This window comes from Narcine bancroftii, chromosome 7 (assembly GCF_036971445.1).
Source record: "Narcine bancroftii isolate sNarBan1 chromosome 7, sNarBan1.hap1, whole genome shotgun sequence".
NCBI classification, from domain to species: domain Eukaryota; kingdom Metazoa; phylum Chordata; class Chondrichthyes; order Torpediniformes; family Narcinidae; genus Narcine; species Narcine bancroftii.
The window spans coordinates 21286956-21300007 of record NC_091475.1 but is presented as its reverse complement, the minus strand read 5'-3'; the positions used below and the strand labels follow the sequence as shown (position 1 = coordinate 21300007).

Genomic DNA, 13052 nt, shown 5'->3' with positions numbered 1-13052 from the left:
CGACAGAGATTGTAGGAGATAATGGAAGCCTGATTGAAGCAATTCAAGAAGGAACACTTTTTAAAAAAAAATCTCCCCTTCTCCACCATCCCACAACTGAAGGGTTCTCTCTACCTCAATTAATCTTTTAATCATCTTACAAATCATATTAAATGTGAAAGTAAATACAACTTCGTCAATGCGTTCTCACTCCCTTTCCTATACATTCTGAGACCGCTCAGGTTCTGATGTAGATGAGGAAGGAAGCCCTTGGTCAGAAATTAGGAGCAAGATCTCACACCAAAGAGTTGCAGGCACTGATGGATCATCAAATTAATTGTGACAGCAAGTTTACACTTTCAATGGGACTCTTTAAAAAAAAAGAGCTTTGCCATGATCACACTGTGGGCAAATAACTCAACATGTTCTTGTTTTATCTTTTTGTGACCACTCCACCATTTGCAAAGCACTTCATGATATCTTGAGATAAAAAGAGATGCTGTAGATATGCTATTCCTTTCCTTAGTTCTACAGGCCTGTTACCAGTTTAGAATTGCCTTTGTGGCTTTTTTTCCGGTAGTCTGTGGGATTACTCCTGAGGTTGTCTCCTGCCACTGCCTTCAGGCAGTACTGACAGATCCTTGACTCCAGAATGGAGATAACATTGAGGCAATCATGAAAGTGGCATGCTAATGCCCCTGTTCTCTACAGCATGTTGATGAATACTCAGAATCACGTTTATTGTTATGAACACGTCACTTTGTTTGGCGGAAGCAGCACTGTCCAGAACAAGGTGCAAAATGACTGTAATTTATCATTCCATAAATACAAGGTTTAAAAAAAATAATTAGCGCAAAAAAGAGGTTCATTGTCCATTCAGAAATCTGAATGAGGTGGGGAAGAACCTATTTTTGTAATGCTAAGTGTGTGTCTTCAGGTTCCTAAACTTCCTTCCTGATGGTAGCAGTGAGAAGAGGGCTTGGCCTGGGTGGTAAGGGTTCTTGAGGAGAGGCTGCTTTCTTGAGACCCTGCCTCTTAAAGATGTCCTTAATGGAATGAAGGCGAATGCCCATGATATTGTTAGCTGAGTTTTCAACTCCATGTTGTCTGTTCCTGTCCTGTACATTGGCACCTCCATACCAGACACTGATGCAACCAATACTCCATCAAACAGGTGCACGGTGGAAACTATACTGACCGCTTACATCCCAGACTGGTTTGGAAACTGGAAGGTGGCAGAAAATGGCAAACCCAACTAAGCCTATCACTGATTTCGATTCGTCTGAAGACATTTAGTCAGGAAATGGATCAAGAAGGCAGCCAACATCATAAGGATCCCCATTACCCTGGCCATGCTCTCTTCTCTCTGCTTCCTTCCGGCAGAAGGTACAGTCTTTTCCAACAGCTGCTGGGCTCTTGAGCTTCCCTGCACCATCCTCAGCACGACAAACACACGTTGAAGAGCACCAAAGATTTGTCTGCACTGCTGACTTGGCACTTTTTGTTTGTACCATGACCACTGCGAACATTTAATTTTTTTTTCTTTCCTCTTCCTTTTAGATTGCTTTTATATATTCCTTGTATGTTGTGTTTGATGTACCTGGGAGGCTGCAGCAAGTAAGACTTTCATTGCATCTGTCCATTGGATGTGCACGGACAATAAACCACTCATTCAGGTCATTGCAAAAGGTCTGCTCAGGTTTGTCTGGAGAAAGACAAAAAACCTGCCACCAATACAAACAAGCAGAACATAAACTACAACACAGGTAGTGCTATTTCAAGCCTTTGGAAGGAAACAAAAATGTCTGAATATTTAATGTATTTTAAAAAAAAAGAGCATATTAAAACCACCGTAAATGGAAGTGCTACAAGACTATCCCTATCTTACCATTTCTTCTGGAACATCTCCAGGCCGATCATGATACAAACGGTGGTTTCTCGAAACCTTCTGTATTCATGGTGCCACCTCTGTAACAAAAGCAAAACACGAAGGCCCAGGGTTACTTTGTGTGAAAGATACTGCTGGAGGGAACAAAAAGCTGATTGACCAATAAAAATGATCTCAATGTGAACCCTGTTTACTGATGCCTTTATGTGACATGTAGAGTATTGTTGATTGTTTGTTTGTTTTAGTTCCCTCATGGTGTCTTCCCTCGCTGTTTTATTTGGTACAGTAATGACTGTATTGTATCAGTTACTGCTCTCCCTGAATTATAAGAAAATCCATTTGACTGCAGTTCACTGTTTTACCTTCAGCGTTGCATGACCCACTGCCATTTCTGCATTTCCTAATTTTCTTTCACCTCCATTAATGGGGATACAGTAGCAACAGTAACCTGCCTTATTGACTATCGACCAGTAGCACTTACATCAACAGTGAAAGGGGACGAGTCAGCATACAGAAGAGATTGAAAATTTGGCTGAATGGTGCACCAACAACAACCTTGCACTCAATGTCACCAAGACCAAGGAGGTGATTGTTGACTTCAGGAAGGGAAAGGCAGAGGTACATGATCCAAAGATCACTGGGGATCAGAGGTGAGAGAGTGAGCAAGTTCTTGGGAGTCACTATCTCAGAGGATTTTTCCTGGATCCAACATACTAATGGCATCATGAAGAAAGCATGTCAACACCTTGACTTCCTCTGGAGTTTGCGGAGGTTTGGTATGGCACCAGAAACCCTGGAAAATTTCTACAGATATGTGGTGGAGAGTGAGCTGACCGGCTGCGTCAGTGTGGCATGGAGACACCAATACCCCTGAGTGTCAAACTCTCCAAAAGGTAGTGGACACAGCCCAGAACATCACAGACAAAACTCTCCCCACTATCAGAACATCTATGGGAAGTGCTGCCATCGGAGAGTAGCAGCAATTGTCAAAGACCCTCACCATCCACAGCACACACTCTGTTCCTGCTGCTGCCATCGGAAAAGAGGTCGAGGGGCCACAAGATTCACACCACCAGGTTCCACCATCAGACTCCCTTAAAACAAACTCAATCAGGGACTCATTTAAGGACTCTTACTTTTGCATTTTATTAACTTTTTTTATTCTCGCTGTATTGCAGTTTGTTTACATTCGTTCTCTGTTTACAGTTCTTTATTTGTTTATGTGTACAGTTTTTTTTTACTCTACCAACAAGTGGTAATTCAGCCTCACCCGCAGGAAAATATAATCTCAGGGTTGTATGTGATGTCATGTATGTACAGCTATGCTTTGCTTAATGCCCACAATACGTTCTGTGAAACTGGGTGTTGTGTAAACCACCAAAGTTATATGGGATACTGCAGTGTACCTGTAAACTTTTTATTTATAAATAGGGAATAGTGTGGGGACCAACATGAGACTGTGGAGAGAGAGCAGGCAGTGGTATCAGTGTGGGGACCAGCTGTGGGGAGAGAGAGTAGAGCAGTGGGATCAGTGTAGGGACTGATTCAGAGCTGTGGGGAGAGCAGAGAGCAGTGGGATTAGTTGGGACTGATACAGAGCTATGGGGAGAAAGTGGGGCAGTTGGATCAGTATGAATATACACAATACAATTTCTTATAGCTAGTAATCACTTTTTCTAAATTACTAGACTTGCTCGCGGTAAATGAATAATTATGGGACCTTGTATCATATATTTTAATGCATTATTATGTGACAATAAAAGGAAACTTGAACTTGGAACACGCAGAGGAAACCCAATCACAGAGCTATTCCCCCTCCCCTTGTTTGCTGATGAGCCCACCCTCCCTTACCCATTTATTATCTCCTGCCTGTGGAACTGTGCTCCTCCCCCTGCCTCCCCCAACTATTTAATTTGGGCACTTGCCTACATTTCGCTCACACCTTGATGAAGGGTTCAAGCCCGAAACATTGGTTATGTATCTTTAGTTTTGCTACATAAAAGTACACCGTCTGACCTGCTGAGTTTCTCCAGGATCTTTCGGATCTTGGATCTTTCAACAAGATCACCCCTCATTCTGCTAAACAACTAGGAATACAGACCCAACCTGGTTAGCCTCTCTTGGATAGTCAATCTTCTCACTGCATAAATTAACCTGTGGACTGCCTCCAGTGCTACAGCATCCTATCTTGGGTAAGGGGGCCAATATTGTATTCCAGGTGTGGATTCACCAACATGCTGTACAATTGCAGCAAACCTCCACTGTTCCTGAACTGCAACTTGGTAGGCATGAAAACCAATGTGTCCGCTGCTAACCTTTTGTGATTCACACATTTGACATTTCACTCATTTTGCAGATAATAAACTGCCTTTTGGCTCCACCATCCTCAACCCTTTTTTTGATCTATGGCCTCCTTCCCTGTGAAGCAATCAAATTTAGTTAGTTTCTCCTGTATTTGTCTCCTAATAACTGCGGAAAAAACAAAAAAATGATTTCAGTCCACGGCCCCCTGAATATGCTGCGGCCCCCAAAGGGGGATGGGGGGGGGGGGGGGGGGGGGGTGGGTGGGTTTGTTGGGTCCTTGATGAAAATAGCTGCTTTTGTAATGGCACTGATTTACCACAGCCTACAAACATATAAAGAATACACTCACCCGTTTCTTTCAGCACACCATGAAGTCGACTTTCTTTTATTATTCACTAGACACATGACATTCCTCAACTCCCCAAACACCACCCGGCAAAACCCCTCTGACCCTCTCATTGACGCACTTCCACATGGGTGATCCTGTCGCTCTCACTACATCTGAGATTCATCAGCTGTGTACTGATGCTTTACTCACCTTCGCATGCACGCTATTGGCCCCACGCACCACATTGCTTACGTCATCAGTGGCGACTGACACTGCTCCCGACGAAGATAAGTACGCGACCGTGACGCTTTAACTGAAGTGCACGACCTCACACTTTCCAAAGTTAAATTCCATTTGCCAAGTTTTTGCCCCCTCTCAATTTATCCTTATCCTGCTGCACAGTCAAGGAATCTGCAACATGTCCCTCCACTAATTATCTTTTGGCAGACTTGACTCCTACACCAGGCTATTGTACATTGACTCTAGCTCAGCGTTTAACACGATCATACATCAGAGGCTGGTGGATAAAGTGTCCTCTCTGGAATTCAGTACCTCTCTCTGCAACTGGATCCTGGACTTGATTGAAAAACACAGCTTGTCTAGGGTAGCAGCAAGGCCTCAATCCCCATCACGCTGAACACTGCCCACAACTTTTCACATTGCTGACTCATGACTGCACTGTCAGATGTGGCTCCAACAGTATCATCCAGTTTGTGGATGACCCAACAATAGTTGGCCCTCATCAGCAACAATGATGAGATTTACTGAGAGAAGGTTCAAAGGCTTGTACAGTGGTACTAAGAGCAGCAACCTGAGTCTCAACCTGGACAAGGCAGTTGATGATTGTGGGCTTCAGGAAGACAAAGGACCACACCCCACTACATATCAATGGGTCCATTGGAGAGAGAGCGGAGCGCATAAAGTTCCATTTAAAGGATGACCCTATCCTAGATCCACAACACCTTGTCATTAGTCAGGAGGGCGCAGCAGTGCCTTCACTTCCCAAGGATATTGAGGGAGGCAAGCTTACTGCACCATCCTAACAACCTCCTACAGGAGTAGAGAGTGTCCTAATTGACTGGATCATAGTGTGGTACGGTAGCTGCAAAAAATTAGATCGTCAGTCAGTCTGGAAGGTGATTAAAACTGCTGAGAAGATCCTGGGGTCTCCCCACTATTGATGACATCTACAGGAAGCGGTGCTTAAAAAGGGCTGAGAGAATTTTTGGGGACACTTACCATTCAGCCCACAGTATCTTTGAGATGCTACCTTCAAGGAAGGTATGCGGGAGCATAAAAACCAGGACTGCAAGGCTGGGAAACAGCTTCTTCCCACAGGTGGTGAGACTGTTGAACAATCCAAGAAACTCGCAAATTAATTTTACATAAATTTATTTTGGATCGCAACGTATATATGTTATTTGTATGTGTATGTATGCTAGGCTCTGGAGAGATGCTGTTTCGACAGGTTGGATGCATACAATCAGATGACAATGAAGTTGAACTTGAAATAACTGTGAGCCTGGATACTCCACTTATTACATAAAAAAGACCCATTTATTACAACTTTATTATCACCAGTTTTCCCACCCGTTCGAACACACTTACCTCATACTCCTCCATGTTGACCTCCTTGGGTTTGATCAGCTCAAGTTTGGCCCGAGCAATTTTCATTACACTGCGACACCTGAAACACAGATCATGGAAAGGGGTGAGTCTCAAAAGCAATCTGCAGGCAATACAAATAATACTACTTTAATATTCCTCTCAGAGATATCTCACAGCAGATCAATACATTCCAATTACTGAAGCATGGTACACATGGAAAATATTGTGCTGGGTGTGATATCCCTTCAAGGATCTGGACTCATTTCAAATCAGTTAAAAAAATTAAAAGACAAATTCTATCAATCTTTTTCCCCATCTTTACTAATCCTATTTGCCTGTATTTGGTTCTTATCTCCTGCCTTGCATATTTAAGTGCCTATTGAATGCATCTCTTAAACATTAAATGATTGCATCTGACTCCATCAACTCCTGTGTCAGGTATCAACTGCTCCCTGTGTAAAAAAAAACACTTGCCCCTAATCACCAGCATCTCTTATCAACTTTTACAGGTGTAACACTGACAGCATCCTACTGAGGTGGATCACTGTGTGGGACAGGAACTGTTCTGCCCAAGACCATAAGAAACTGCAGACCATCACATATCCCCCTCCTCCATCAACATTTCTCACTACCTTGGACAGCAACCAACCTATTAAGAGATCAATCCCACCCTGGCCCCACACTCTTCACCCCCCTGTCGACAGGAAGTGTGAGATCACGCATCACCGAATTCAAGGACAGTTTATTTCTTGTTGTTCGAATCCTGAACAAAGCTAGTTTTAGAATCAGAAATTTATTGTCATGACTTGAGTCCTGAAATCGGTTTCCTTTGCTCAGTACCAACTGATCTTTCTCCGTATCTCTGCATTTTTGTCTCGTGTTTTACTTGTGCGATGTACAGGATGTCTAACTGATCTGCTCGTAAAACAATCTCTATTGCAGCATCTGCCATCGCTCCACGTAACTTCCTCTAATTTGCATCTTGTTGTTGCCTTAAGGCAACCTTCAATGTACAACACCACCAACTATCAGATTGCCAGGCTAGACCACCAGTTCATCAACCTAGAAATATTCTTCAAATCTTTGGGGCTGTACAGTACTAGTTGCCTTGTTTAAGGAAGCATATAAATTCATTGGATACAGTTCAGAGTTTGCTTGACTGATCTCTGAATGGGCACATTGCCTTATGAAGAGTTGTTCTTTATGAAATATAAAACATTTACATAACTTTAGAAACGTCAGAGGCATGCAGAGCTCAGCCTCCCAGCCATAGGAAAGATATCATTAAGCTGGAAAGCGTGCAGAAAAGATTCACAAAGACATTTCTGAGATTGAATTAGAAGGAGAGACTGAACAGGCTAGGGTATTTTCTTTTCCTCAGGAGTGTAGGATGCTGAGATTGAGAGGCAGTTAAAATTACGAGGGACTTAGTTAAAGAAAATGGTGAATCTTTTCCCAAAGTACAGATGTCTTAACTAGAAGATTGGGGGGGGGGTGGTGGGGGGAGCGATTTCAGGGGAACCTGAGCGGCAACTTTTTCAAAAAGAGAGTGGTGGATATCTAGAATGTGCAGCTAGTGGAAGAGATACAAGCAAGTTCAATTATATTTGGCCAGGCATTTGGAGGGATGTGGGCCGAACGCAGAGAGATGGGACTAGCTCAGGTGGGAAAATGGGTCAGCTGGGACAATTTTGGCCAAAGAGCTTGCTTCTGTGTCGTACAACTTTATTGGAATACACAAGTCCATGTAGGTTTTGACCAAGTGGATGTTTCCTCATGGAGGAACTGAGAGTCAGAACAACGGTGTAAAGATACAGGGCTGAATCAGAGTAAAGAGAAAAATTCTCTCTGATGTGTTGTTTCTTTGAAAACCTCTCCCACAAGAGATGGTGGAAGCAGAACAATTTGAAGGCAATCAAGGGAATCACAAATCCTTGATAAGCAAGGAATGGGGGTGTGGGCGGTGAAGGGGCATTTGTGGGTGAAAGGTTACCTGGAGGTTACAATCTGGACAACCATGACCCTATCGAGTGCCAAATCATTTTTGAAAAAAAAAACTTCCACATCACCCTGAAGACCAGAGGCACTTAGTTTGGCAAGGACAATAAAAGAAATCTACCGTTCATCAAAGGTGAGGTTCCGATCCGCAAACTGCTCAAGCAGCGTCCTCTCGATGATCTTCTTCGGCGCTTCGTTGTGAAGCAAGTAGATGACGATGTGCTTCAACCGGTTGTCATTGTCCAGCGTGGTATCCTCCTGAGCCAGCCTGACCAAGCGCGAGTATTCCACTGTGAAGGCCTGGAGAGGAAGAGAGCCCACCAGAAACGCATTTAGAGAGGCATCACCATTGCTTCGAGCCTCTGACAGTGAAGTGTTCACGGTAGGATTAAAATTAAACAGAAACACATGAAGCTTTCAGGAAAAGTACATAAACAGCATGAAAGATTAGATGTGATCTCTCCCATTACACTGAAAAATAACAGTCTACTGTATCGTTGCCACTCGGAGAGGTACAGTGGAGTAGTGTTACCCTGCCTGAGGGAGAATGGGTTTACATCGGAAAGGGGTAAAGCGGGAGCACTCTTAAGCCTCCTAAACCAAGTGGCTGCCTTGTGATTAAGCCAAGGGGTGTTAAACATGGTCAGCGGAGACAGGAGAGGAGGACACAGAGGCTGGCACTTGGATCCAAAAGTAAACTGCTGGAGAAACTCAGCTGGTCAGGCAGCATCTGTGGAGGCGAAGAGAAGGTAAGCATTTCAGGTCGTTAAATTTTCGGATCGCTCTCAATGCTAACGATCACCTGAGATGCAGGTTTGTTGGACAAAACAATGACCAACTGCTTTTTGGTACATCATCTGTGACCAACCTCCTCCTCCGCAGCAGAAATACTGTCCAAAATGCAACATTTACTTTTGATGGCTAAAGCAGGGCTGCCTTTGTTACACAACCAATGACTGTCTTCCATCTTTTAAATGGAGGCCATTCTTTCCCCAATGAGGGTTGATGGGCGAGATCTGCAACAGACTGAAAACTTTCCTGGTCACAAGAAGGCTGGGCAATGTCAGCATCTTGCTCAAAGGAGGTGGCCAAAAGGAAGCAGAGAAAGGCAAGCTAACTTGTCACATTCATTGGAGCAGATCTGCTGAAGGAGGCCACAAACAAACCAATGAATGAGCAAAGAGGAACTAGAGGGACTCAGCAGCTAGAGATTGACCATCACTGTTTTGGCTGGGACCCTTTGTCATGACTGGTCACCAGTTCAGGACAGGACCTTTTATCGAGGTGACCTTTCTCTCCACGGATGCTGCCTGACAAACTGAGTCCCTCCAGCTCCTCTTCCTTCACTCAATATTTCAGCATCAGCAGGTATTTTGTGTTTCACAAGCAACTTTCTCAATGAGGTCATCTGTAAAACATCTCAGCGATTTCCTCTCTCTCCAGGTGAGATGGCTTCACAAGATTTAAAACACCAGCTGAGAAGTGGTCCAAATTTGGCAAAGATGCTTGTGCCAGAATGTTCAATCAATTTGGGACCTTGCCAAGTAAGAGTTTGAGCAGGGATTCAATCGATATTTAAAATTATTTGCTAGTAGGAAATGAATGAGGAATTTACCATTGAGAATCTGTTGTCATTCATGTACGAATTTATTCATAGGTCCACCTCTCAAAATGATCACAAAAGATGCACACAAGCATAATTTTATTTTTATCCTGACAGGATTTTCCCCAAGACCTTGAGAAAAGTTAGTGAGGAAATAATGGAGGCTCTGACAGTGATTTTTCAAATATCATTAGAGATGGGTATAGTGCCGGAGGATTGGCGTGTTGCGCATGTGGTTCCTTTGTTTAAAAAGGGTTTGAGAAGCAAGCCTAGCAATTATCGGCCTGTAAGTTTGACGTCTGTGGTAGGTAAATTGATGGAAAGTGTTCTTAGAGGTAGTATATATAAGTATATGGATGGACAGGGTCTGATCAGGGACACTCAACGCGGATTTGTGCGTGGAAGGTCGTGTTGACCAATTTTGTTGAATTTTTTGAAGAGGTGACTAGGAATGTTGATGAGGGTAGAGCAGTGGATGTTGTCTACATGGACTTCAGTAAGGCCTTCGATAAGGTTCCGCTTGGGAGGTTAGTTAGGAAGGCTAAGTTCTTGGGTATTAATTTGGAGATAGTCAAATGGATTCAACAGTGGTTGGAAGGAAGGTGCCAGAGAGTAGTAGTAGATAATTGTTTGTCAGGATGGAGGCCAGTGACAAGCGGTGTACCCTCAGGGTTCGGTATTGGGACTGTTGCTGTTTGTCATATATATTAATGATCTGGAGAATGGGGCAGTAAATTGGATTAGTAAATATGCAGATGATACTAAAATAGGGGGAATTGTGGATGATGAAGAGGGTTTTCAAAGATTGCAGAAGGATTTCAACTGCTTAGAGGAGTGGGCAGAAAGATGCCAGATGGAGTTTAATGCTGATAAGTGTGAGGTGCTTCATTTTGGAAAGATTAATCAAAGCAAGACATGTGATAAATGGGAGGGCATTGAAGAATGCAGTGGAGCAGAAAGATCTAGGAATAACGGTGCATTGTTTCCTGAAGGTAGGAGCGCATGTGGATAGGGTGGTGAAGAAGGCCTTTAGTATGCTTGCCTATATAAATCAGGGCATAGAATAAAGGAGTTGGGAAGTAATGATGAAACTGTACAAGGCATTGGTGAGGCCAAATTTAGAGTACTGTGTGCAGTTCTGGTCACCGATTTATAGGAAGGATATTAACAAGATAGAGAGAGTGCAGAGAAGATTTAAAAAAATGTTGCCTGGGTTTCAGCATCTGGAATACAAGGAAAGATTGAGCAAATTAGGCCTTTATTCCTTGGAACATTGAAGGCTGAGAGGGGATTTGATAGAGGTGTTTAAGATAATGAGAGGGATAGATAGAGTTGATGTGAAAAGGCTTTTCCCATTGAGAGTAGGAGAGATGGATACAAGAGGTCATGGGTTGAGAGTTGACGGGCAAAGGTTTAGGAGTAACATGAGGGGGAACTTCTTTACTCAGAGAGTGGTTACTGTGTGGAATGGGCTTCCGGGAAAGGTGGTGGAGGCAGGGTCAATTTTGTCATTGAAGAAAGAGTTGAATAAATATATGGATGGGAGGGGGATGGAGGGATATGGGCAGAGTGCTGATAAGTGGGATTAGAGGAGGGTACTTAGATCAGTGCGGACTAGAAGGGCCAAATTGGCCTGTTTCCGTGGTGTAATTGTTATATGGCCCATGTTGCGCAAAAAAACAATTGACTTACAACTCTCGTACATTTTGGGAGGATGGGAGCAAACCGAAGCACCCGGAGGAAACCCGCATAGAAACGGGGAGAAGGTACAAACTCCTTACGGACAGGACCAGATGAGAACCTGGGTGGCTGGCACTGTATTGGTTATTGCACTAACCACTACACTAAACTTGCAGCGATTCGAATACTTCCACATTCTCAGGAAAGTGGAGGTACTCACAGGTGAACCCGTTTTTGAAATGTGAATTAGGCATGCTGCTCAGAAACTTCACTTACATGTGTATTGTTGGGAACAGGAGCAAGATATTCAGTCCCTCAAGTCCATTCTACCTCTCTGGTTGATTATAAGTAAGCTCTTATTTACCCACTTGCATTCTGCGTGCTCCAATTCTAGTACACAGTAGCATCAAACAACTGGGGTGGGAGGTCTGGTTTGTGGGAGTGGAACGGGAGCATCTTTAGCACCGCAGAGGACTCCATTGGTGAAGGCATTGAAGGAGACTAATCCACATTAACTAGTCCAAAACTCAGCCCCACAGCATACCTCACATACCAAAGTTGATAAAGCCAAAACATTGAACTGGCAGGTTAAGTGATGTGTTGATGAGGACCAATGCATTTCACAGATATCAATCAATCTCAAGCTTTTAATTGGATTAACTATTTTTGAAAAGAGCCAGTTCCCTCTTACCCTGAAAATTCTGGACTCTTGACATCAGCTACATTCTGCCAGGCTCTGTTGCCCTGAAGTGAATGCTAGTCAGGCATAACACTATGGTGAACCTCACAGCCAAGCTCAATCCCTTCCTCATTTGATGTTCAAACACAGGAATAACTGGTGACAACCGACACTAGAAATAGTCATCTGCCATAGGAACCTGATCAACAATCCCCCTTCACTCTTCCAGTCTCCACCGACCAATCCTCCTCTCACTTTTTGCTCCCACCCAATATTTGCCCATTTCCTTTTACTCATCTCATCATCTAAACAGATCCCATGAGTGAGGTAGCGATTCAGCAATGACTTCTTCCAGTCTGGTGTACTGCACCTGGTGTTGACTGTGTGGCCTTCTGACAGTGCAAATTGAGGGAAGGTTTTCTGGAGTACTTTTTCAGTGCACAGAGGTGATCCTGAGCTTCTGGTTGCCTGCCACTTTCATACTCTCTCCCACTCTGATGCAAGTGTCTTTGGTCTTCCTGCCCAACATTCCCTCATCTTCTACCTCAGCACACTGTGGCCTTCCAGATTTAATACCAAATTCAACAAATTTAGGTCGCTCGGGTACCCTCTGTATCAGAACTGGCCTGTTCTGCTGCAGGTTACTTGTCGATAACACTAACTCATGTTTTCTCTCTCTACTTTACCATAAACAACCCAACTCCTATACTCAAAACATAAATCAAAGTATTGAGTATAGTAATTGGGATGTTATGGTAAAGTTGTATAAGACATTGGTGAGGCCAATGTTGGGAGTATAGTGTGCAGTTTTGGTAACCTAACTACAGGAATATTATATTATTAGGAGTGCAGAGAAGATTTACTATTATGTTGCCAGGACTTGAGGAACTGAGTTACAGGGAAAGGTTAAACAGTCTTGGACTTTATTCCATGGAGTGTAGGAGAATGAGGGGAGATTTGACAGAGGTATTTAAAATTATGAGGG

General features: G+C 43.5%; 1 protein-coding gene across 7 annotated transcripts in view; it reads right to left on the bottom strand.

Moving 5' to 3' along the window:
* Nucleotides 1–13052, bottom strand: part of usp25 (ubiquitin specific peptidase 25) — a 177135-nt gene that overhangs the window by 25491 nt on the left and 138592 nt on the right. For all 7 annotated transcript variants that reach the window (XM_069889045.1, XM_069889047.1, XM_069889050.1 and 4 more), the window contains 3 exons: nt 8227–8405; nt 6108–6186; nt 1868–1947 (listed from right to left, as the gene is read on the bottom strand). In XM_069889045.1, coding sequence (XP_069745146.1) covers nt 1868–1947; nt 6108–6186; nt 8227–8405 — 338 coding nt within the window. The remainder of the gene's footprint in view (nt 1–1867; nt 1948–6107; nt 6187–8226; nt 8406–13052) is intronic.